Consider the following 24493-nt stretch of genomic DNA (forward strand, 5'->3'; position numbering starts at 1 on the left):
TCAACATTCTCCGCATGCTCAAAAAAACATTTGGCTGGAACCCCACCGAAACCAGAAAAACGGTCACTCATGCACTGGTTACAAGCCGCCTGGACTACGGAAACACCCTATACGCCGGTATCACCGCAAAACTCCAGAATAAACTCCAACGCATCCAGAACGCATCAGCCAGACTCATTCTAGACATCCCGCGTAAAGACCACATCTCTTGTCACCTGAAAAACCTCCACTGGCTCCCTGTCAATAAGAGGATCACTTTCCGACTCCTAACCCACGTACACAAAGCACTTTATGAAATTGGACCCGAATGCCTCAACACACGTCTTTCCTTCTACACCCCCTCCCGTCAGCTACAATCCTCCAACCAAGCCCTTGCTACCGTACCTCGCATCTATAAAACCACCATGGGAGGTAGATCCTTTTCCTACCTCGCAGCTAAAACCTGGAACTCACTCCCCACTCACCTTTGTCTCACTCAGAACCATCTAGCATTCAGAAAGCAACTTAAAACTTGGATATTCGACAAATAACTCCCCACCCTCCTTCAAGCGCCTTGAGACCCTCCGGGTATGTAGCGCGCTATATAAATCTCTTGACTTGACTTGACTTGACTAGATCCTCCTGGTAGAGCAGAAGTGAACAAAACAAAAACAGGGAAGAAAGATACAAAAGAGTTAGTATACAAAGGAATACCACTAGTAATGCCAGTAGACCTACAGCTAGCATTATAAACACTTGGTTGATATAGCATATGTGCAGGCAATAACACTTTAGTCCAACCCATCCAGGATACAAGATACCAGAAATCAAACAAAACATGCTGGCAACACTACTAAATACACTTGAAGCTACAACAAAAACTTTAAATTATCAATAAAACAAATTATAAATATAAGTTGAACTCTTAAACACCCTGGCCATCAACACCCTGGGCATCTATATTTCAGGACTCAATGAAATCCTTAAAAAACTGCGTTATAAGAAGGATTGTTTTGTGCAGGATGGGTCACCTTACTGCAAAAAAACAATCCTGAGACATTTTCCTCTTTCTATGTGTGCTGCACAATGAAGCAGACACAAGAAGAGGAAATAGCGAGCTGAAATACAAAGATTTCTCCTCGCTACACATCAACTGGGAAGGTTTAGCATTTTGTCTCATTCCCAGGTCTACAAAAAATAGTAAATCTGGGAATATGCCAAAATCCATGGGTGTTGCATGGGAACACCAACGCACCATCCATGAAACGCCTCCCTGAGGCAGAGTAACACAGCGATTTGCACTGCATTGCGTTACTCTAAATTTATCAAGCCAATCAGGGCCATGCAATTTGGCCTTGCATTGCCTGATAATCATAGTTTAGGGTTGCATCGAGCATGCACCCCCATTGCGTGAGGCAACATCGATGGAGCCCTTTTAGTAAATATGGCCCTAATTCTCTGGCTAAGGAATAACGCTAAATTTAGGTAAACAATCTTTAACTTTTTGGTAAGTAATAGATAAATTAATTACTTTAGAATATATTTTGGACACTTTATTTTCTGATGTAAAACATTTAACCAGCAATCAAAGTTATACAGGTTGAAAGTATACAGTAAAATGAATGTGCTGAATCAACCGATGCCTCAGACTAGTTAAATAACGCATCAAATTGGCATTTCCAGTGAAGAAAGATCTTGATCCCCATTTTTTGCCTAACCTTTGATGAACGCATCACTGTACAGTTTTCTTCAACAATTCATATTTCTTCTCTCCAGTTTCTCTCCACACGCTTTGCCAGTTGGATACTTTCTTTCAATGCCCTGTTAAATCTTTCAAGCATTCCATTTGTCTGAGAAGATAGAGGGAACTTTTTCATGAACTATACCCCTTGCTTCCCAAAAATATTTTAGATCATAGGATGTTAGTTGGACACTCCTGTCTGTAAGAACAAAAGCCTGGTTGCTCTCTATCCTGAAGAATTCTTTAAAAAGTCTAATGACAGAGCCTGTCTTCATTTTGGTCACCAGTGTATCTTAAAGCCTACAGGAGAGCACATCTATTAACACCAACACAAAATTACTCAAGACACCAGTTATGAGGCCTAAAATATCAAGCAACACCTCTTCCTGGGGACCTCTGCACAACATTAGCAGAGTTATGGTCGTCCTGACCTTATCTCTTTGATAACACTCCAAACAATCGTGTTATTTACTTATTCATATACATCCATCTCTGGCCACCAGTAACATACATCTCTGGCCACCAATAACTCTGTTTATTGGTCCTACAGATGCCTTGGTGGTCCATGTGGGCAGAATCAATTAACTGAGACCTCAGACTAGTATTTTGAGTTAATCTTGACCCACACAGTCTTGTATGGGTAGCTCATCCTCCAGTTTCTCAAACCCCTTAGGATGTTCAAGATGCTCATATCTCTTTTTCCAACCATTACTCACTGATTCACAAACTTCCTTCAACAGAGTTTCATTGTTTATTTCTCTTATCAACTCTTCCTCTGTGATGTATCCCTCAATAAAGATACACACTTTAATAGTATTTGATGACCACCCTCCTGCCTCAGATTTATCCTTTTCATGAGACTTCACCTCTAAATGAGAACGACAATCCTCAGATTTGTTTAGATCCCCAGTCCTTTTTTAACCACATATTCAAATTCCTGTAGAGTCACAACTCATTTGCATATTCTAGATGAGCCAGAATCAAGTCCTTTATTTGCAAATACTTCTTGGAGTGGTTTGTGATATGAGAAAATCTCAATATTACATTTTCTGATCACCTAAAACACCACTAGCTATTTATTCTCAATAGTAGAATATTTGTGTTCCACACCTTGTAATCCCCTAGATACGCATCCAAAATGCCTCAGCCAGACTCATACTGGACATCGCCTGTCAAGCTCACATTTGCGGTCACCTGAAATGCAACTGTACATTACATTTCTTTTCGTACCTGCTTCTAAACTGCTCCTAAGCATTTTTCACTGGCATCAGTGACTAGCATACAGGAAAGATCAGGCTAAATGCTGCTCAGTTTAGCTAGGTACTTCATGAAAACGATCCCTAATCAACTTAAACTCTATATCACAATCTGCAGGCCACACACTATGAGTTCCCTTCGTTAACAATTGGCAACAACAACAGTTATATTAGCAAAATTAGGATTTAAATGATACAAAAATCTTGACATAATATAGGAATGTCTGCACACCTTTTTTACTTGGACTCACAATATTTTGGATGGATTAACTCTTCTTTGGGATTAATACCTTCTCCTAAAAAAATATGGGCTAAATAACTTATTATAGTTTGGGCATATTCATATTTGTGGGTCCTTGAGAGGTAAACATTTTCTACCAAGCATATCCTATATTTCCCTACGTCTATCAAAGTGTTGATTAAGAGAACTGCAAAAAATCAAGATATCATCCTAGAAGAACTGTATTTCAATTCCATCTTCAAGTAAGTAAGCCATAATCCTTTGGAAAACTGGTCTAGCAGAACATAATGGCATGCGATTATTGTAAATGCTTCTAAAAAATGTTAGCAATGATTTTACATCTTTAGATTGCTCGCAAAGTCTGACATGATTGTATGCTGAGTTTAAATTTAAGGTCGTACAATATTTCACATCAGAGATACTAACCATTTCTGTAACATGAGGTAAAGAAATCTGCCTATTACAACTCTTTTTTCATTTGATAGATTCTACTGGCTCAATGATTCCTTCAGGTCAGAGTGTCTTAATTTCTCTTTTCACAGTTTATCTAGCACTAATGGAAATACGCCCTACTTTACTGGCTAGGGATACAGCCCCATATTTTACTTTATTACAACGAGAATATCCTTGGAGGCACCCACTTTGTCAGAAAATACTTGAAGAAAACAACTCAAAATATTGCTTGCTGAATCATTCACACAGTTAACTTGTACTTGTGGATTGGTTTTTGGATTCAAACATATGCCAAGTAATTTCTAATGTGGGCAACTCAGTCAGTACAGTGTCCCCTACCACATAGACATACACCTTCACTTCCATATCATTCCTTTGATTGCAATGATAACAACAAAACACCCTCTGAGCTTGATGGGCTTACCCCATAACTGTATGGTCTTACATCTGGTTGCTTGAGAGGCACAATATATTTAAATATCTCATCATGCTCTTTTCTGCTACTGCAGTCAGCTTTCCATTATCAAATTCACAGCAATACCATTGATTTTTCCAACTCCTATTGGATAAGGGAAATCTTTATCACACATATTATTAACATAATTTCTCATTTGTGGGACAAACCTATACATATCTGTTGTGTCTAGACTCATGTTATTAACACCTTTTTTTCCTCTGCAAAATGTTTACATATGATCTTTTTTCCCCATAGGTTTTGTAAAATACCTTGATAACAAGGATTGTCTGAGATTAAACAAATGACCTGGAATACTCCACCATTAGCAAACACCTTTAAACTTCACATTTAGGGCCCGATAACGATGTCGGATGGACTGGAGCCAGTACGACATGATTTGGAAACTGGAACTGAACTACCTCCTGTCGTCGGTTCCAGCCCAGCAAGTAGGATGCGACCGAACACTGTTTGGTCGCAATCCTATTCTTTACTTAGGGAGCATGCATTCCAAATGGAATGCATGCTCTCATTGTAAAGAGCAGTGGTGCAGGTCATCCCTGTACCCTGTGGCACACACATGAGGGTGCCTGACACGGGGTGCTGGGATCAACAGGGGGTACCAAAGGTGCCCCCTAGACCACCCTCTGGAGGCCTTGCACCCATTGGGGGCCCCTAAAGTCGGATCCCCACAGACTTTATTTGTTGCAAAGGCCAGCACAAATAGTTTGTGGGAATCTTCCATCGTAATCCCTCGGTCGGAAAGAGCTGCCTAAGGGATTGATGGAGGATTTCCGAATGGCAGCCAAGCTCGTTGGCTATTCGGAAATCCGATTTTGATTCCTTTCCGACCAACCCCATCAAAATTGATCGGTCAGAAAGGAATCCAAATGGGACATTTTGATGCGGTCGTAACGGCGTTTCCAACCCCATCAAAATCGCCCCTTAGTCTAAAGGACATGTCTAATTTGGTTTGCATCCTATTGTAGTCACACTCACATTTTGAGTCTTCTCTTTGCGTAGCTCAGCTATGAAGGCTAGTGAGTGTTCAAACAGTTTACCTGCCAAAAGTACTTCAGAGCGAGAGAGAGGGGTTATCTTTCAGCAAAAGCTCTTCTCTGACTCATACTTGTTACTACATCATAACATGAATGTGTCTCTTATCCTCTCATCAGTGCTATCACCATAATTACATGTGGCAGTCAACTGACGCAGGGAAGCCATATAATCTTCCTCTGATTCTTTTTCTCCTTACACACGTCAGCCACAGTGGTGCCTTTCCAAAACAGTGGAAACTTTTGGGAAATATTGCTTGTTCAGTTTCTTAGTACACCTTTCAAGTTCATTTAGGTCCTTAGAGACGCTTTCATCCTCCTCATGTGTGAGATCCAGCAGGTGATCAAAAATCTAAACCAATTGATTAGCACAGACTTTTTTTCTGCAGTTAAATTATGACCGCAAACATAATTGGGGGCAAGATGGCGGCTGTTTGACCTGAGCGGGTGTCACTCCCCAACCGCGGCTATCTCTAAAGTGAATATGGGAAATGAAGTATAAGTGTTATCCCAAGCTGGAACTGTATTGAAAAAAAGGGGGATTCTAGCGGGCGATTAAAAAAAAAACTGAGCTGGATGATCGGGCTTCTTGCAAAGGAAAAGCTGTTGCTCTGAGCAGTGCGGTTCAGCTTAGGTATCTTCAGAAGCCGCGCCCACCTGTGGACCTGGCGGGGGTGGTCTGCGGGGAAAGCACGGCGTGACGGGAACCGGAGCCAGATGTCACCTCGCAGAAATCCAAATCAAGTGGCGCTCGGCACCAAGGCGGCTGTGGCGGCTGCGGCGGCTACGGCAGCTGGAGCAGAGAGGAAAATGCCGCTGGACAAGGACGCGGATGCTGTGCTGTCTCCCGGTGATGAGAGGGACGAGCAGGCTGGTGATAAGCACAGCTCTAAAGCGGTGGCTTGATCTCCAGGAAAGTCAGCGTGAGCAAGGCAAAGGGTACGGAGGTGGCTCTCTCACCCTCTCATGTGAGGGATGAGACGGCAGGTAACAGGAGAGGATTAGCGAAGGGTGCATTGCAACAAACTGATGGTGGTGGGCGGGGAAAAGCACCTATCATTCCTGGAATGTTCTCCGGTAAGCCCACTAATGCCAAATAGGGTACCAAACTCTTTGCTAATACAAGCAATGTGTCCGGGGGGCAGCTGAAACATATTGAATCAATTAGCATTAATGCTGATAGCAATGGTGACAGAATGGATGGCAACACTTCAGCAGCTGTTATAGAGAAAGATCTTATTAACATGGCTGTTACCCTAGGGAGTTCTGAGATTGCAAACCCCCAAAAGACTGTAGCAAGGGGAGCTGAGGCTGAGGGGGATATTGGAAAGCAAATATTAGAGGAAGGGATAAATCATGTTGCTGTCTCTTCTCTTCAAGAGTATGCTGGGTGTCCTCTGGACATTGGGGGGGGGGGCGCACTGGATACTCCAGATGGGGAGAATTTGTTTTCACTTGAGGAAGAGTCTGATTCGGCCAATAGCACTGATTTAGATAACTCCGTTGGGACTACTGGAGAAGATAGTGATAGCCCCCTCACAGCTGCGAATACTTTAAAAGGGGCCACTCGACTGCATAGCAGAACCAAGAAGAAAGCCTCGGCTAGCCTACGACGTGAGAGCATTTGTTCTGAAGTCAGCGACAACCTTCAATGGGATTATGCTACCACTAATCTAGCAGTGATATTTGAGCTGGGATTTCAAGAAGACGATCAACGGGCCTCAGGTAGTTAATCGGATCCACCCCCCTCAATCAGCTTGATCTATGCTACATTGAAAGCTATGCAAATAGAAGCTCATCAAGAGCATAAAAGAGCGCAACTGGCAACTAAAAATATTCAAGGGGCAATTCGTAAAAACACCTAAATCTGCTCAGAAGTTGCCGCTAGAACTACTGCCCTCGAGGAACACATAGTTGGTTTGAAGGCTGGGCTAGAAAGTACCGAATCGAAGACAAACCAAATGACGCAAGATTGGCTAACATTATGTGGAAGCTTGAAGATTCCAAAAAGAGACAGCGTAGAAATAACTTACGCCTATTAGGGATCGAAGAAAAAGCAGAGGGGGATGATGTAAGGGGGTTCGTACTGAAATTGTTTAAATCTGCATTTCCAGAGCTGTCAAATTGGAACTGGGAAACAGAAATACAGCGAGCCCTCAGATTTCCCCTAACCTTGAAACATAATGCAGGATCTGATTCTAAACCCCGAGCAAATCTAATTTTTTTGAGGAACTTTTTGCTGAGACAGGCCATATTTGAGAAGGCAAGGCCAGATGCCAAGAAATCAGCTGAGAGGCAGACTTTTTTCGTGTGGCCTGATTTCTGCTATTCAACAGTGGAGAGGAGATGGAGGCTACGCCAAATGATTAGCCTCTTTAAAAAAAAAAAGGATGCAAAGTGTATTTGATAAATCCTGCACGGTTGAAGGTCATTTACCAGAGGAGGATTCCTGTGTTCACTTCCGAGAACCAAGCCGAAAGAACTAACTGCTGGTTAATAGACTCATGCTCAAAAAAATCTTCCGTTGGATCCCCACCGAAACAAGAAAGACGGTCACCCACGCACTGGTCACTAGCCGACTGGATTACGGAACCACCCTTTACGCCGGAACCACAGCCAAACTACAGAAAAAACTCCAACGTATCCAAAACGCCTCAGCAAGACTCATACTGGACTTATACTGGACATCCCCCGTCAAGCTCACATTTCCGGTCACCTGAAAGACCTCCACTGGCTCCCTGTCAACAAGAGAATAACGTTCCATCTCCTCACCCACGCACACAAATCCCTCTACGACCTAGGACCCGAATGTCTCAACACGCGATTGTCCTTCTACACCCCCACCCGCCAACTACGATTGTCCAATCAAGCACTCGCCACAATTCCACGCACCCATAGATCCACCATGGGGGGGAGATCCTTCTCCTACTTAGCGGCCAAGACCTGGAATTCTCTCCCCACCCACCTCCGCCTTACACAGAACCACCTCTCCTTCAGAAAGCAACTTAAAACTTGGATATTCGATAAGTAAAGTCCCCCACGCCCCCAAGCGCCTTGAGACCCTCTGGGTGAGTAGTGCGCTATACAAATTACTTGAACTTGAACTTTAGCTGTTTATAGGTGATTGATACATCGGAATCCTGCCTGTGAACTACATTTTATTATGTCACTATGCTTGGGTTCTATAAGAGAAGGATGGATTTGATTGATGTGGTTTTTTGGGCTTCTGAGTGGGGTCCCTCTCTTGATCTCTTTGCCAATCTCAATAGAGTTGGGCGTTTCTTTTTTTTTTTTTTAGGGGTATGTTTTCCCTTTGTTCTCCCTATTTCTTATTCTTTTGTCAATACAGGCGAAAGCTACATGAAGGAATTAACTGTTGGTAACAGACTTTAGCTGTTTTATAGTCTGTTGGATACATCGGTGGTCTGCTTGCGAGGTATGTCTTATTCTGTAACTGGTTTGGTAAAATTGGGAATGTTAGAAGAGAAGGTGCGATATGATAGGTGTAATTGTTTGGTGGGGGCCCCTTTCTCGAGTTCTCTGATAATCCTAATGGAGTAGGGTTCCCTTTTTCTCAAGGGGGGGTTTCTCCGTTTTTTTCCCTTTTCTTTTTCCCATTTTTTTCTTAAGGGTCAGGGAGTGACAAGGATGACACTCTGGAACACGGGAGGCATTGCAAGGGTCTTTTTTGCCTTAGTGAGGGTGTGGGGGGTGGGGAGAGGGGTGGGGGTGGTGGATTAATTTCAGGGAAGGGGGAGGTTTGTCTTACTAGTTGGGCATTTAGGGGGTATGAGGGCAGTTGGGTTGGGTGATCTATTTTTTTCCTGGTTTTGGTCTCTTGCAAGGAACTGGGATGCATTAGGATAGTCTCTATTAATATTTGTGGGCTAATGACCCAGTAAAAAGGCCCAGGGGGACAATAGATGTCTGGTTCTTGAGGGCAGATATCATCTGCCTCCAGGAGACGCACATTGAAGCCAGTTTCAATAAACTTTTGGAATTTGAGGGGTTTCAACTAATCTCCTGGACAAAGCAGGAAGCAAAGATGAAAGGGGTTGCAATACTGGTATGGTGAGGGTTGTCTAATATTGTTCGTTCTTCTGCCGATGGGTATGGCAGGTGGGTTATTATACAATGCATTATCAATAATAAGATGTTTGTACTTTGTTCTATCTATGGCCCAGTATTAGATGACCCAGAACTTTATAAATGGCTAAGTTTAGAGCTGGTTGGTTGGCCCTCCCCAATCATATTATGTGGCGATTTTAATATCAATATAGCTTGCCGGGCAGCCAACCACCCAGAAACTGGGTATTCAAAGCGGAAGCCTAAAGTTTTTAAGTCTCTGGTCCAAATGAAATGGTTGATATGTGGGCTTTAGCTAGGAGTAATGATCCCGGGTTTACTTATTTCTCTGCATCACATAGAGTTCACTCTAGATTCGAATATTTTTTTTATCTCTCAATGCTTGACACAGGGTGCTAAAATAACTAAATACCCCAGAGTAATGTCCGATCACAACTCGCTTGTATTGGAGGTTAATATCCAATTTAGTGGGAAAAAACATGATAGTTGGACTTTCAATCTGGGTTTGTTGAGAGATCGTGTTTATATAGAATACGTGGCGATGTGGATAACCAGGCCTTTAATGAAAAATATTGGCAGCACAGATATACAAAATGTTTGGGATACCCTCAAAGCTGGAATTAGGGGCAAGACTACCCGGTATGGGTGGGAGATCCAGAAAAAAGAGAAGGAAAAGGTTCACGAGCTGTATAGAGTACTTGAAGATGCAGAGATTAATCTTGTCAAGGTCATATCGGTAGGTGGAGAGGCTGAAGCAGCACAAACTAGGATCACAATTGCGAATTTCTGCCATAACCGAAATTTCTTTGCTAAATCTGCAGGCAAATATCTAGCCTGGCGATTTAAACTATATGAAAGTAATGAAAGGGTGGGCCACATGCTAGCAATAAGGACCAAGGAGAAAATGGCCGCTTCTTGGATTGTTAGCATAATGGATCAGGATGTTGGTTTGATCATCAAGGAAGGGGCAATTTTATTGGCCTTTCAGAAATGTTATCAAAAACTTTACTCAGAAGACCTCAGGGATAATGATGAGATACAAACGGAAATACAAAGGTATCTCAGTGATATTGAGCTTGAACCATTGCCACCTGATGACTATGACATGCTTGATGCTCTGATTAATACAGGAGAATTATTTTTTGCTATAGATTCTGTCCCAGATTTTTTACCTGGAGAATTTTATGAGATTTTTCAGCCTCATTTTATACCTGTCATGTTGGAGATGTTTAGAGTGGTCCAGAGCAGGCAGAAGCCCCCAGAATCCTGGCAGATGGCTAGGATAGTCACGTTCTTAAAGAAAGGAAAGATAGCGACAGATACAGGGTCCTATAGGCCAATTAAGCTGATCAATAGTGATATTAAAATTTACTCCAAGATATTTGCTGACCGGTTGTCATCGGTTATTAAAAAAATGGTATCCCCTCAACAACATGGCTTTGTCCCAGGGCCAGAAACCATTGATCACATACATCAAAATATTACTTTGTTTGGTTACACTAAGGTTACAGGAGACCCTATGGCTTTAATTCTGCTAGATGCAGAAAAAGCTTTTGATAGGGTCTCCTGGCCTTTTTTATGGGCCACTCTGAAGCATTATGGTCTAGGTGAAGAATAAATTTGATCTATTCAGAGCATGTATGAACAACCAATTGCTAAATTGGGGGCCCAATCCGGAATAATAAATATATTGCGAGGAACAAGGCAGGGGTGCCCGTGCTCCCCCCTGCTATTCGCCATCTATATAGATCCCTTAATTAGGAAGATAGCGAATGACCCAATAATTCAACCTGTGCAGGCTAAGAGTGAAGATGTAAACATTTTCGGTTACGCTGATGATTTAGCGATCTTGACTTGCTATCCACAGCCGGCCCTACAAGAAATCGAAACTCTAACATCACAGTTTGGCAAGATCTCTGGTTACCATCTAAATGAGGGCAAAACTCAAATAATTTGTAATAACAGAGCTAATTTAGTGGATCATCGGGTAGTAGAAAATGCTATATACCTACGCATAGAAATTAGTTCGAAACCTGAAGAAATAGTGGAGCTTAATCTCAAGCCACTCATACAAAAACTAGCTATAGATGCCCGTCGAATAAACAATCTACAGTTGACATTGATTGGCAGATATAATGTTGTTAAAATGATATTCCTCCCCAAAATTGTATATTGCTTTAGAGCAATTCCCTTGCTGATAGATAAAGTATGGTTTAAAAAACTTGATTGGATCGTTTCATGGTTTTTATGGGATGGGAAATGCCCAAGAAAGGCCATCAAATTCATGACTCTGCCCAGAGATAGGGGAGGGTGGGCAGTACCTAATTTTCAAATTTCCTATTGGTCCATTACATTGAGACAGATAGGGGAATTATTGGATGGAGGAGTTTCGGACTGCCCGGATAAATCAATATATGGTTTAATTTATGGGGCAGAAGCTAGGGGACTTTTTTTGCGGCATACAGACTTTGCTTATTTTAAAAGGGTAATATTCAAGGACTTGCTAAGCGCCTTAAGAGTTTGGACGGCGGTCCGCAAAATGTTCGAAATTGGGCAGTTTCATGTATATTCTCCCTTTGCAAGGAATCTTCTATTTCCAGAAATATTTCGGGATGTCTATTTTAAAGAGTGGATAGACAAAGGGGTTCAGTGTATAAAATGACCTCAAGAACTATCGTCCTATCTCTTTCCTTCTGGTTCCAGCTAAGATCCGGGAGAAATATCTTAACCAACACCTGATGATTCATTTGGAAGATCAGGGTCTGTTAGATGTATTGCAGCATGGTTTCAGAAGTAAACATGGAACAGAAACAGCTTTGGCATCTGCTACGGACAGCATTAGATGATCAGTTGAAGCTGGTCAGGCAGTGGCTTTGATCCTTCTGGGCCTTACAGCGATCTTTGAGACCATTTCTCCAACCCTGCTGACTGCACGCCTGCAGGAATTAAAGACAGTGGCTCTGAAACTGTTGCCCTCATTTCTTACAGATAGATCTCATAGTGTAACATTAAATCAGTTTTATTCTGACCCATTCTCCCTACTATGTGGGGTGTCACAGGATTCATCTTTGAGTCCTACTTTATTTAATATTTATGTCTCTACTCTTGCCAAGCTCATACACGCTTTTGGACGTCAGTCTGTATCTCATGCTGGTGACACTCAGACAATTGTGTCTATTTCTAAAGACACAGAGGTCATGCAGCCAACTTCAAGGACTGTGAGATGACAGTGGAATGTGGATAGGAAAGAGTTATTTGCAGTTAAATAGAGACAGGACAGAGGTGCTGTTCTTTCAAAGTCCAGCTTCTATTTGGAACAACAATTGGTGGGCTGATATATTGGATACCTTACCTACTCCAAAGGACACAGGCAATAATACAGGTGTTATCCTGGATAGCAAGTTGCTAGTAGACTGACAGGTCAATCACACAATAGAGACCTGCTTTTGGATCATTAGAACGCTGAAGAAAATCTTTTAGTTTATTGCCCTCCTGGCATGTACAAAAGTAACCCTAACACTTGTATTATCAAGGATAGATTACTGCAATGCTTTCTACCTTGAGACCATTAAAACCACTCAAGCAAAGCTCTAATGGGTGCAAAATGTGACAGCAAGACTTACCCTGGACACCTCTAAATGTCAAAGGACGACTCAAACTGCCCTGGCTTCCAGTAAAGAAGCACATTATGTTCAAGGTTCTTTGCATTGTACATAAGGCTCCATATAATGTTAGTAAAGAGAGTTCCTCCCTTGGCGGACTGACTCACATTTCACAACCTGTATGGATGTCAAGGCCACCCAAACTATAACCACTAAATCCTTTCACTCTCTAATGCACTCACACAATAGTAATATAACTCATTATTTTATTTTTTTAAAGAATTTTCAAGATATTACACTTATATTAAAAACAACACATTGCGCGCCTGCATTAAAAACACATTTACAATTTCATTAATACAATTTTGGTACACATAAGAATTAAAAACACAATAGCTCACAATCAATTTATATTGACATTCATTGACTGTAACTAAAATAAATTACACAAAGGGAGAGACATACAGAGAAATGCGTTGTTTGTCATTGAATTTTGCACATTTTGAGACCTAACATAAACAAAACCAGAACCTGGACTGGCTTAATTTTTTGTCTACAGGCTAGGTTCGGTCCCTTGATTATGCGAAGAAGGCGTTGACACGTTTCGAGGGCTTTTATTGATACTCTACCATCTTTGTCAAGACAAAGTAATCAGTCTCTCCTGTTGTTGGGCGCTGGTTGGTTGCCACTGACAAAAATATACTGCAGATAAACATATTTCCTTCAGTATCTAACATAGATATCATCTTACTATTATGTAAACATCCTACGTGTTGGATATACATTTACAACAATACTTGGGGCCCGATGTAGGTAGGCCGTTACCGAGCGGTAACGGCCGAAAATACCGATTTTGGGCCCTTACCGATCGGTATACAGCCATCGAGATGTAGGGCAAAGAAAATCGTCCAAATCGGTACAAATACCGAATCGGAATGACTACCGAATCGAAAATAATCTGAATCGGAAATACCCCGATTCGGAAATATAACGAATCGGCAACATACCGAATCGTTTAAAAATACCGATTCGGTCCATGTACCGAATCGGTAGTGACACCGAATCGGAAAAAATCCGATTCGGTCCATGTATCGAATCGGTAGAGACAGCGAATCGGAAAAAAGCTGATTTGGATAACCTACCGAATCGGTAGAATCACCAAATCGGAAAATTCCCGATTCGGACAGATAGGGAGATGTAGGGAAGCACAGAAATACCGATTTTGGCTCAAAATCGGTATTTCTAAATCGGTATTTACCATGGATTACAATCAGGTGGTAACCAACTCCAACCCATAAAAATAGACCCAAAATGCATTGCAACTTGCAGGATGGCTGCTTTTTATGTCATTGCAAGGCGGCTACGGCTACAGCAGGAAGGACAGAGGGAATGGCAAAGAGAGGAACAGGTCTACAGACAGAGGATCACCCTGTTCATGCTCACAGAGGCAGAGATCCTACAGAGGTACAGGCTGGACTCAGACACCATTCTGGAGCTCATCAGGGACCTCAAACCACTGTTGTACCACCCCACCCCAAGGGCACACACCATCCCAGCGCACGTCCAGGTGCTATGCAGCCTACACCTGCTTGCGTCTGGCAGCTATCAAAGTGGAGTTGCAGCGGTAGGAGGGGTGACCCAGAGCAGCCTGTCAAGGTTCTTCCACACATTCCTTGACGCCATGATACACAGGATGGACCAATACATCTCTTTCCCTGCAACCCACGCAGAACTGGTACAAACTAAAGCTGACTTCTACCAGATGGCACAATTTCCCCAAATCATTGGCTGCATAGATGGCACGCACATTCCGATTTGCCCCCCAGCTGACACAGAATACATATACCGCAATAGAAAGTCTACGCACACCATCAATGTTCAGGTGATCTGCAATGCGAAGTGCACCATCACAGACCTGGTAGCAAAATTCCCAGGGAGTACCCACGACTCCTACATTTTTTAACAGAGCGGCATCCATGCACGGCTGATGGCTGGAAATTTGGTGAAGGATACCTCCTAGGTGAGACACATCATCAGACCCCCATAACACAAAGTAGCTAAGTGAAATACATGTATGCATGTGAGTAATGTTACCCCTTTTCCTTCTAGGCGACAGTGCATATGCCCTCCGCTCATTCATACTCACCCCCTACCTCAACCCCTCCACACCCAGCCAAAGGAGGTATAACCGGGCCACACAAAAGCACAAGGAATGTAGTTGAACGGACCTTTGGCATCTGGAAAAGCAGATTCAGATGCCTGCACAAGAGTGGAGGTGCAAGGCAGTATACCCCCATCACCTGCTTCAAGATCATAGCTGTGTGTGCAATGTTGCACAACCTTGCGGTGAAGAAGGGCACTGAGGTGGAGTTGTCAGACTATGAGGACCATGACGACGACGTTGCTGTGCCACAAACACAACCTGCTGGGGTGTCTACGCCAAGTGATGGCAGATACAGACGTGAGGAGATTACAGAAAACTATTTCTGAGTGAGTACAGATGCACAGACAGGTAAATGGTTGTGAGGAAAAGAAATTTTTAATAATGTTGCAACACCGTTACTGCACTGATGTGCAACAAAAGAAAATGTTAATGTAAAGTAAATCAATGTCAAAGGTCCGGGTTGCCTCACCCGCCCTGGCAAGCCTACTTTTTGCTGCGCTTAGCAGCCCCACTGGGGTGTGCCTCTCCCCCTTCCGCATGTCCAGCAGCTTCAGCAGAGCACCTGGTGCTCAGGCGCGGCTCCGACACAGCGCTGGCCGGGCTGCTGTGGCTGCTGCTGTCCCCAGCCTCCCCCAGGTCCAGGGCTGGATTGGCCACAGTGTTGTAAATAATCATTGCCTCCATGGCGGTTGTTACGCGGGCCATGCCCCTGGTGACCTCAGTGGTGTTCTGGGTCAAGCTGGCCTCCATATTAGCCCCACGTTGGCACAGTTGTGCGGTAGCAGCAGCAAGGCGGCTAATTGATCTGTTGTTCATGCGGGCATCCCGGCGGCGAGAGTGCTCGTGCTCGTCAAGTTTGGTGCATAGCTGTGTGATGGCTGAGGTCACATGGCCAAGACCTGCAGCAACTTCCTTATTGGTTTTGACGAAAGGCTCAAACCCTTGCACAATCTCTCCCATTTGCAGGTTATGCTGGCGAAGCTGGAGCTGGCAGGTCATGATGGATTTCGCCTGCATGCGCTGTATCTTCACCATGCTGCCCTCCAGCCCCAGAAAGACGCTGCCCTCCCGTGCCGGAAGTGCAGTGCTGGAACTTGTACGCCTCCAGGAACTGCTGCTGCCCTGCTGTGTGGGCTGGGGTGCCACTGGTGTTGTTGTGGTGGTAGCTGGGGCCTGACCCGCTGCTCCCTGGATAGGGTTCAGTGGAGCCACGACAATACTCCTGGCAGGAGATGTGGCAGGTGCAGGGTGGGCCGTTGTTGGTGAGTTCTCAGGGGAGAACAGCAATGGGGGTGTGCCAGACATTTGGGGGGAGTGAAGAAATGTGAAGTCAAGTCCTAGGTCTCCCCCATTTCCCTGGCCAATGGTGTTGTCCTCCTCCTCCTCCTCCAGGGCAGCCTGACTAGTGCTTGGCCCTGCCACCGCACTGGAAGTTGTTGCTGGTGCTGGTGCCTCAGTTGCCTCTGCTCCTACGCCTGATGGTGCCCCTAGGTACAAAGAAGCATTTGTGAATTGAGTGCCGATGTATTACAGTCACTACAATTAAAGCATTGCACATGTCCTTGCATATACTTTGAATCTGTTCCACTGTTTTATATATTATGGTTCTGCACTGCCATATTTTGCCTACTTCTGCTGACTACATTTACCATGATGCATTTCTCTTGTCTGTTGGTAGCAGTACTGGGCTGGGGTTTGGCTGTGCATTGTGTCTAAAGGGGAGGTGTCTGGTAGGGTGTGTCATGATGCGCATGCTTCTTACCTTTAGCTGTAGCTCTAGCTGAGCTATCCAGGTTCCCGAATCCATACACACTCACCATCTCGATGGTACTGGACACCAGTTCCTCCAGCTCAGTGAGGGGTGGCGCCGGGTTCCTGCCTCCACCAGTCAGTCCAGCTTGCCTCTGCAGCTCTGCCATTTTGCGTTTAGTTAGGCTGCGGATATCATAAAACCTTTTTTTTAGGTCATCAAGGCTCCTGGGGGTAACACCAACTGAGTTAACCTTCACAGCAACCTCGCTCCAGAGCCTCCTCTTTGTGCTGTCCGGTACACTGAGGGACAGCCTCCCAAAGAGCTGCCTGTGCACCCTCACCACCTCCTCCACCAACACCTGCAGCTCCATGGTACTGAATTTGGGTTTTCTCTTGTGGCCAGCCTTCTGGCTCTCACTGCTGCTAGCCATCTTTCTCTCACAGTGCTCTGGCTCCTGCTTCCACTGCTGCTCACTGTGAATGTTCAGCTCAGGCTGCCTCTCCAGAAAGTTCTTAATGAGCTGCACCTGCCTGGGTAGCCACTCCCTGCTTGGGTGGGGGAGGGTGGATCCACCTCATTGGCTGTTTCGGATTTTACCGAATCGGATTTTACCGATTCGGATTTTACCGAATCGATTTTTACCGATTCGGATTGTTCAATGCATTCCTATGGGCATTTTGGCCATGGTGGTGTATTTCGATCACCGATTCGGTATTTGCCGAATCGGTATTTGCCGAATCGGCAATTTCCGATTCGGTGGTAGTCGATTCGGTACATTCCGATTCGGTCCATGCCGATTCGGTACGTATCGAATCACAATACCGATTACGACCGAATCGGTATTTTTTCGTTTTTTTTTCTCACATCTCGTTTTCCGATTTCAGAATACCGATTCGGTGCGCTTCGGTATTTTGAAATCGGAAAAAGCGATTTACCTACATCGGGCCCCTGATGTGTATAATATAATCTTCATACTTATTTCAAAACTACACAGTCCTCCCATGGTCATGTTCTCATAGTACAATTAGGGACCCTAGGTAGAATTGCTTTAAGGCATTGGTTATTTTATACACATCTTTCGCCTGATTTTTGCACACTCACTATTATTACACATCTATCCTTAAACCCTCATTAGGAAGCATATCGTGTCACCTCTTTGGTGTTAGGCTTAATGGGCTATTATGTCAATGCCTTGTTACTCCAGACCTGTGTCCCTGCAATGCACGATGAGCTATCTACGCATTTCTGGAATTCATATAGATACTGATATCATTTACCCGATCACATAGCAAAAGATCCTACTTTCGCGGATTCTCTAGTACAGAACTTTCAAACCATCATAATATTATGTTCATTCTGAAACAGGGATACATATTTTAGTTATCCTATGTGGTTGTGGGTTGCACTGATATCACTTATTTTTACCACTCTCTCTTGTCTTTGCCTTATTATTGCTGTTCTTTCCCATAGAGGCCACCGTTTTCTACACCCTTTGTATCAAACCTTGTTACCTATGGGAAAAAACGGATAGACTCACCCTACTTGGTCACCTTTACACTACATTTTTCTTCTTTCATTTTAAGACATATTAGGCCATTACCTGCTACTTTTCTATTCGGTATTTACACATAGACCACTGATGATTCTTCTGTTTAGTTGTACGGTCCGACTCTAAATCAATAGTATTCTTAGTTTTCTGAGCAGACAGAAGTATCTCGTCCAGGATGCAAAGCAAGGCTACATATTTCCTTTACAGGTCATTTTGGGCTATTGAAATTGTACACAGGACCCCTGAATTAATCCATATTGCTACTGTCGAGAAATAGTTGAATGTGAGGATGAGTAAAACACTTTTTGCCATTTCCAAGACAGTTTAAAAGCTCTGATGTGTCCAAGTGAGTCTCTTGAAGTAACACAATCCTGACATTCTGTCTTCTAAAGATTGAAAGCACCCTGTCATATTTTATCAAACTTATTCATCCCAGGGATGTTCTATCGCAACAGTTACACTCTTCCAGGTGTGCATCAAGAACCATAAACCTTCACTGCACACAATCCTGGGGGTCATCACTCAGGGTAGGCTGTATGACATTATCAAGTTGTTTTCTGACTGAAGGGCTCTCATCTGAGCATAAATGAATAGAATTTATAAATATCAACAGCACCCACCAAGAAAGTGGAAGCAAAAGTAGAGAAATTCACACTTCACTTTGAATACAGCTCTTGCCACAGTTTCATCATCCTCGTTGGCGGAGTTTATTGAGGTTAATTCATTACACTACCTTACTCCAACCAATCATCTGATCCTACCCAAACCAATCCAGTAACATTGCAACAAAGCAATCTAACACACACTAGGTACAGGTGTATGCAGGGATTTCATTTAGTGTCTCCACCGCAGTTCTACATTAAAATGTGGTGGGCACTGGGAGCACATGCTCTAACCGACATGGTCCATAGGCCAACATAAAAACAGAGGTATAGTTTTACACCCAGTGATACATGTCTTAAGGGTCAATTTTGTTCTCACATTCACCAGGAGTCAGACAATTGTACATTCAAGTAGTGAAGCAGCTGTGGCTAGGTAGGACCCTTGTCCCTCATAGTCTCTTCAGGCCCAGCACTGTCCTCTGTGCTGGTTCTTGATGGTCTATCTTCATAGTCCTTATACCTCCAGACTACTCCTGTCTCATTGGTCTTTGTACATGATGTGGCTTCTTCAATCCATCCTAATACAATGCTTGAGTGTGGATTTCAACTCAAACGCCGAGGCTTAAATTGAACACCACTATGGCAAATTGCAAATAGAAAAGTATATGTGAAAATGTTAATGTGAGAGACTGGGCTACAAAAGGGATTAATACTCTCAATGTTGTGTACCACGTTGTCAACCATTCTTCCTCCTTTGTTGTGTTACAATTTAAACACCAACTTCCAAATGCAGACTTTTATACATTTCTAAGACTTTATCCAGCTATCAGAAAATTAAATACTGTACATGTCTCTAACTATTTCCATTATCTGAAAAAAAACTCTTCACAAAAACATGTTGCTAATAATATATACAAAGAGTTGGAAAAACTTAACAACAAATAAATAATGACTTAGACACAAAATGGGAGAGATCTTTTTATATCTTAATTGTAATACTACCAACCAAAATGGAAAGGTACTACACGTGGTCACCCTCTCCAAAATGCAATATTTCTCCCCTCTGATATCAATGTAAACATTGGACAAATATAAATGCTAAAGATCCCCTGAAAGACTTCATAAACAGGGTCATATTGGCTCCCCAAGTTGCCCAGAAAAGCAATAAAATCTGAAACATATGCTACTCTATTGCACCATTGTTGGAAACTTGTGATTGCATGGGTAATAGGGATTTTTTTTCATTTAAATATTGCTCTAAATCCATGTAACAGTGTATTTATCCCTTGGGTATGTCCCCTGCCATTAAACTTGTGGAGAACAGCCTTTATCGCATTGATCAGTTGGCAGTGAGACAATTTTATGTGAATAAAGGAACCTCATCAATATTTATTATCACGCATGGTGGTCATGGGTATGTTTTATAAGAAGCTCATATACTATTCCATTTAACTCAAGTCAACAGAATGTCACAGGAGATTGTATAGTGGAAGATTCCAAAGGAAGCTAGTCAACTACTGTATTTATTACCTTCTGTACTTGTATCCCATCTCACATCACCATTGAAAAGTTCCTATTTCCAGTAAAAAAACAGTTTTATCTACCTCGACTAAAAGTATTGTATTTCAGAATTTCAACATTAATTTAATTGATATAAAATTCTTAGACACCAGCTTTTTTTCCATCCTTATGGCGGGTTATAATTTTTTTTATTTCAGAATAATTTATTCGTTTTTAAAGAAATATAACAAAGTATTTAAAACAGTGTACATTCTTCATCATATATGCAATGCAGCTATGTGGTCAAATAAAAGCGGGGTAAGTATAATTCTAAAGCTATCGATATAACAGCAATGTTTATTTTTATCTTAAAATAAATCCTAACACAATTAGTAGATGTAATATGTTAATTGACGGATGCACAATGGATCCCCATAAGAATAAATGAAATAAAAGGAAAGAACTAAGAGCAGTAGATAAGATAGATAAAACAAGAGAAAGAAAATAAGTCAATTACACAGGAGAGGAATAGATGTAGGTGGGTATATCAGATGAATTGGGTTATAGGGAGTGGAGGAGGGAACCAAAAAGATAAGGAGATTCCATATTGGAAGAGATATAAATATGTGTATTAATATGTATGGAGGTTTAATCTTTTGTAAATATGGATCTAAAATGTTGGAGAACGGATTTAGTGGATGTAGTATCGCAGTTGGTGTTAGATAGAATTTTATATGAACTTCTTAATGTATTTTGATTGCAATAATGTTAGATCTTGTAGAACTTTACGGTAAATGTCATGAAATGTAATGTTATAATGTTTCTAAGATGTTTTGCAGTAATTTAACTGACCCTGGCCCCAATAAACACATTTTTTGACTTACTGATAGACTACTGTGTTTGCGAAGTGGGGTTCTCCAAAGAAGGGTATCTTTAGCTCTTTCCTAAACTGAAGAAGAGTTAAGATGTTCCTGGTCGATATAGGAAATGATGTTCCAGATTCTGGGTGCCTGGATGGAGATAGCCTATTGCCTACGTTTTCTCTGTTTTGTAATCTAAATGTTTGCTTGTTTCAATAACAGCTGTCGAGATCTGCCTGTACCTTTTCTATTTAAAATCTCCATGTTTTATAATACCAGTATTAACCCAAGTGTTGATGCTGCTGTTCTAATTAAATGAGTCATTCCAGAGTTACATTGCAGCTGATGTAGGTAACACGGTGAATGAAGTAATAACAGTGTACGTTGTGTTACTCTCAGGTGTGAGTACATGTCTTAATGTTTTTTTTTTTTTTGCAGGGTCTGGTCTGATGTCCTATTCCTTTCAAGGATGTTCCACCCCCGGTCTTTGTTCTATCATGCGCTTATTTCCTGGAACCAAAGTGGACATATCTGCATCTCAGTATAAGTGCACATCAGCCTCTTAAGTGTAATGTGCAACCCCATCCCAGTGCTGAGAAGATGATTAGCCAGCCGCCTGCATGAGTGCTATAGCTAATAGGAAACAAGCAAGTTGAACATGCATCTTCGATTGTTGAAATTGGATTTTATAGAATGGACTAGAGGTTACATATCTCTTACTTGGGACGTCTGCACAGCTTCCAATCTGCTTCATCGCATACAGAAAGTTCTAGTGCTAGCACAGTGCTTTTTTATGCCTGTGCCCACCAATAGTGGTAGGCACACCCGCCAAATGAATGGTACAGTACTCCTTTATTCATGGAACTACTCCAAGTGACAGACATGCCCCTGCTTTATGCCTTAAGGTCCCAATTATGTGTTGGGTGGAATTTTGCTCTGCCCATCATAGGTGCACTGATATCCCACACCTTTTTCCTGCTGCAGGACCACTGCACTGGATTTTAACAGGTTGTAAAGACAGCAGTAAAATCACATTGGTAGAGGGTTGCTGTGCAGCCAGGCCTAGGTCCCTGGCCGCTGCATCCTGTCTATAATGGCAGGAGATACACATGTGATGCTCCTCTGCATGCAACAATCCCCTTTGACACTGTGTGACCTGGCCCTCTCACACACAATTAGTACCTTCTGAGAACAGGGGTCAGCAGCTGATATAGCCAAGTTGCCATAAGGGCATCAGTCATCTCCAGCAAGACATCTCATCTAATATCTCCAGTAAACCATCTGAAACCTCTGGTGTGCCATCCTGTAGGTCAGGGTACACAACACATTTTTTTGATATCACATATGCAAACTTTGGAAGTGTTGGTACATCACCTTTAGGTCATCTGATCTCCTTTAACAGAGTTTGTTGAGTCATCAATAGACATTTCTTATGTAGTGATGGGTAGGGAGAGATGTTTATGTTTGGGACCGACAGCTCTTGTTCTAACTTGTGTCTGCATCCTTCAAAACACTGTCTTGATGAGAGAGGTGCGTATGTATAGATTGCACCCTCTCGTCCTACCACAGATTCATTGCCTCCAGCCTACCCACCCTGAGAAAGTCTGCACCTCATGGGATCAAGGGCTGTATTACCTTTTGGTTTCCCTAAATATCTGTCAGGGCTGGGGCCCAGTTAGTGTTATTTCCCACAACCATGGACATAAAGTTGAAAAACTCATTTACTTCACAAACAACAAATATTCTGGAGGCACTGCCAACCATTCAGATGTTTCTATAATGGAATACCATGAAACTACTTGACTGACTTAAATGTTCTTTTCTGTTCTTCCATATCATCAAGCTTTTTACCTTACTCACAGTCTTTTATACTCCCATTATCATGTTGAATTACTTATGCATGTTGACTACAGCATTTAATCATGACCAATATGATGCATGTCTCAAATCCTTTACATCATTCTTGAGAGGTTTGCTATGCATGTCAATGAAAGCCTGATTGATTGCCTGTGCTGGAGCTATGTAGATGAATAAAGCTCATTGTAAAATGAATACATCCGAGTCTGTATCTCTTATGTGGGATAAAGGGGATGGCAAGCAAATGCTAATGTAACTCTTGGCTCCATACTGCCTCTACATACAATATCATTACCAAAGGCCTGAGTGAGTGAGGTGTGAGGTGTTTACACCATGACAAATTCATGCCCCTACACAAACAATGATTAAAACAAATAAAATAGTAAATGCTTATCATGAAAACTCCAATATGTCAAACCTTTAAAAGCAACTTATTTATTGATGGCTAAAGTCTTAAAATATGACTGGTATTCATTTTTGAATTGTCTTTAGCATGAGCAATAACATATCCACTTTATTTGACAATGAAACTACTGACTGACTACCACACATCAGGTTTTACTCCTAACCTCCACCCTCAAAATAGAAATCTTCTTTCCCAACTATCCATTGATATCAACACTGAAAGTCTGATTCACAAAGTTTAACTTAAATTCCAATAAAATAGTAAACTTTCACAAAAGTGTGAGTTAAACTTTGTGAATTAGGCCCTACCTTTTGACCAGATACATTCTGCCACTTAGGGTTTTGCTTAAATGGTTTAATGGACAATATAAAAGATATTATCATTTAGATGATTGTCCTTGACATATGTACATGCATGTGTGTGTGTGTGCATGTGTGTGGTGTGGGTTTGTGTTACTGTGCTTGTGGGGACTTGGGTGTGATAACACATACACTGCAGGGAGTTGATTGCATTGTAGTGACCTGAGGCCCCCACAGGGCAATGTCTTCTAAATGTAAAGAAATGACTTAAGAAGCAACTGTGTCAATTTCTACAACTTTTTAAAAATTGCTTGTGGGAACCCTTGTTTCATGAAGTGTGTTTATCTTTTTGATCAGCTCTACCTCTGTAGACAGGAGGTGGTACTACAGTCTTAAGCACACCTTGGATATAAACACACTTTGCTCACCAGATGCACAAACTAGCAGTAAAAAGTACACACATTTCAAAGTAATAGTTGCATAGCCATATGTTTATCCAAATATTTATCATTCAAATTAAGATTTTCACTATTTATATAAAACTTCATTGGCATGAAGCTATTGACTTTAGAATGTTGTGTCTTAAAATTGTGAGCAGTTTAATAACATTGATAAAAACAATGTGGGTCAGTATCA

At 42.2% G+C, this 24493-nt stretch overlaps 1 protein-coding gene across 1 annotated transcript in view; it reads left to right on the plus strand.

Annotated features, from left to right (window-relative positions):
* LOC147701026 (phospholipase A2 inhibitor gamma subunit B-like) overlaps nucleotides 1-23339 on the plus strand; it is a 212035-nt gene extending 188696 nt beyond the window's left edge. The window contains exon 5 of the mRNA XM_086929838.1: nucleotides 21734-23339. Within this exon, the coding sequence (XP_086785964.1) occupies nucleotides 21734-21861 (128 nt within the window). The 3' untranslated portion in view covers nucleotides 21862-23339. The remainder of the gene's footprint in view (nucleotides 1-21733) is intronic.
* Nucleotides 23340-24493: the final 1154 nt, after the last annotated feature.

Source organism: Lissotriton vulgaris, chromosome 7 (assembly GCF_964263255.1).
Source record: "Lissotriton vulgaris chromosome 7, aLisVul1.2, whole genome shotgun sequence".
NCBI classification, from domain to species: Eukaryota; Metazoa; Chordata; class Amphibia; order Caudata; family Salamandridae; genus Lissotriton; species Lissotriton vulgaris.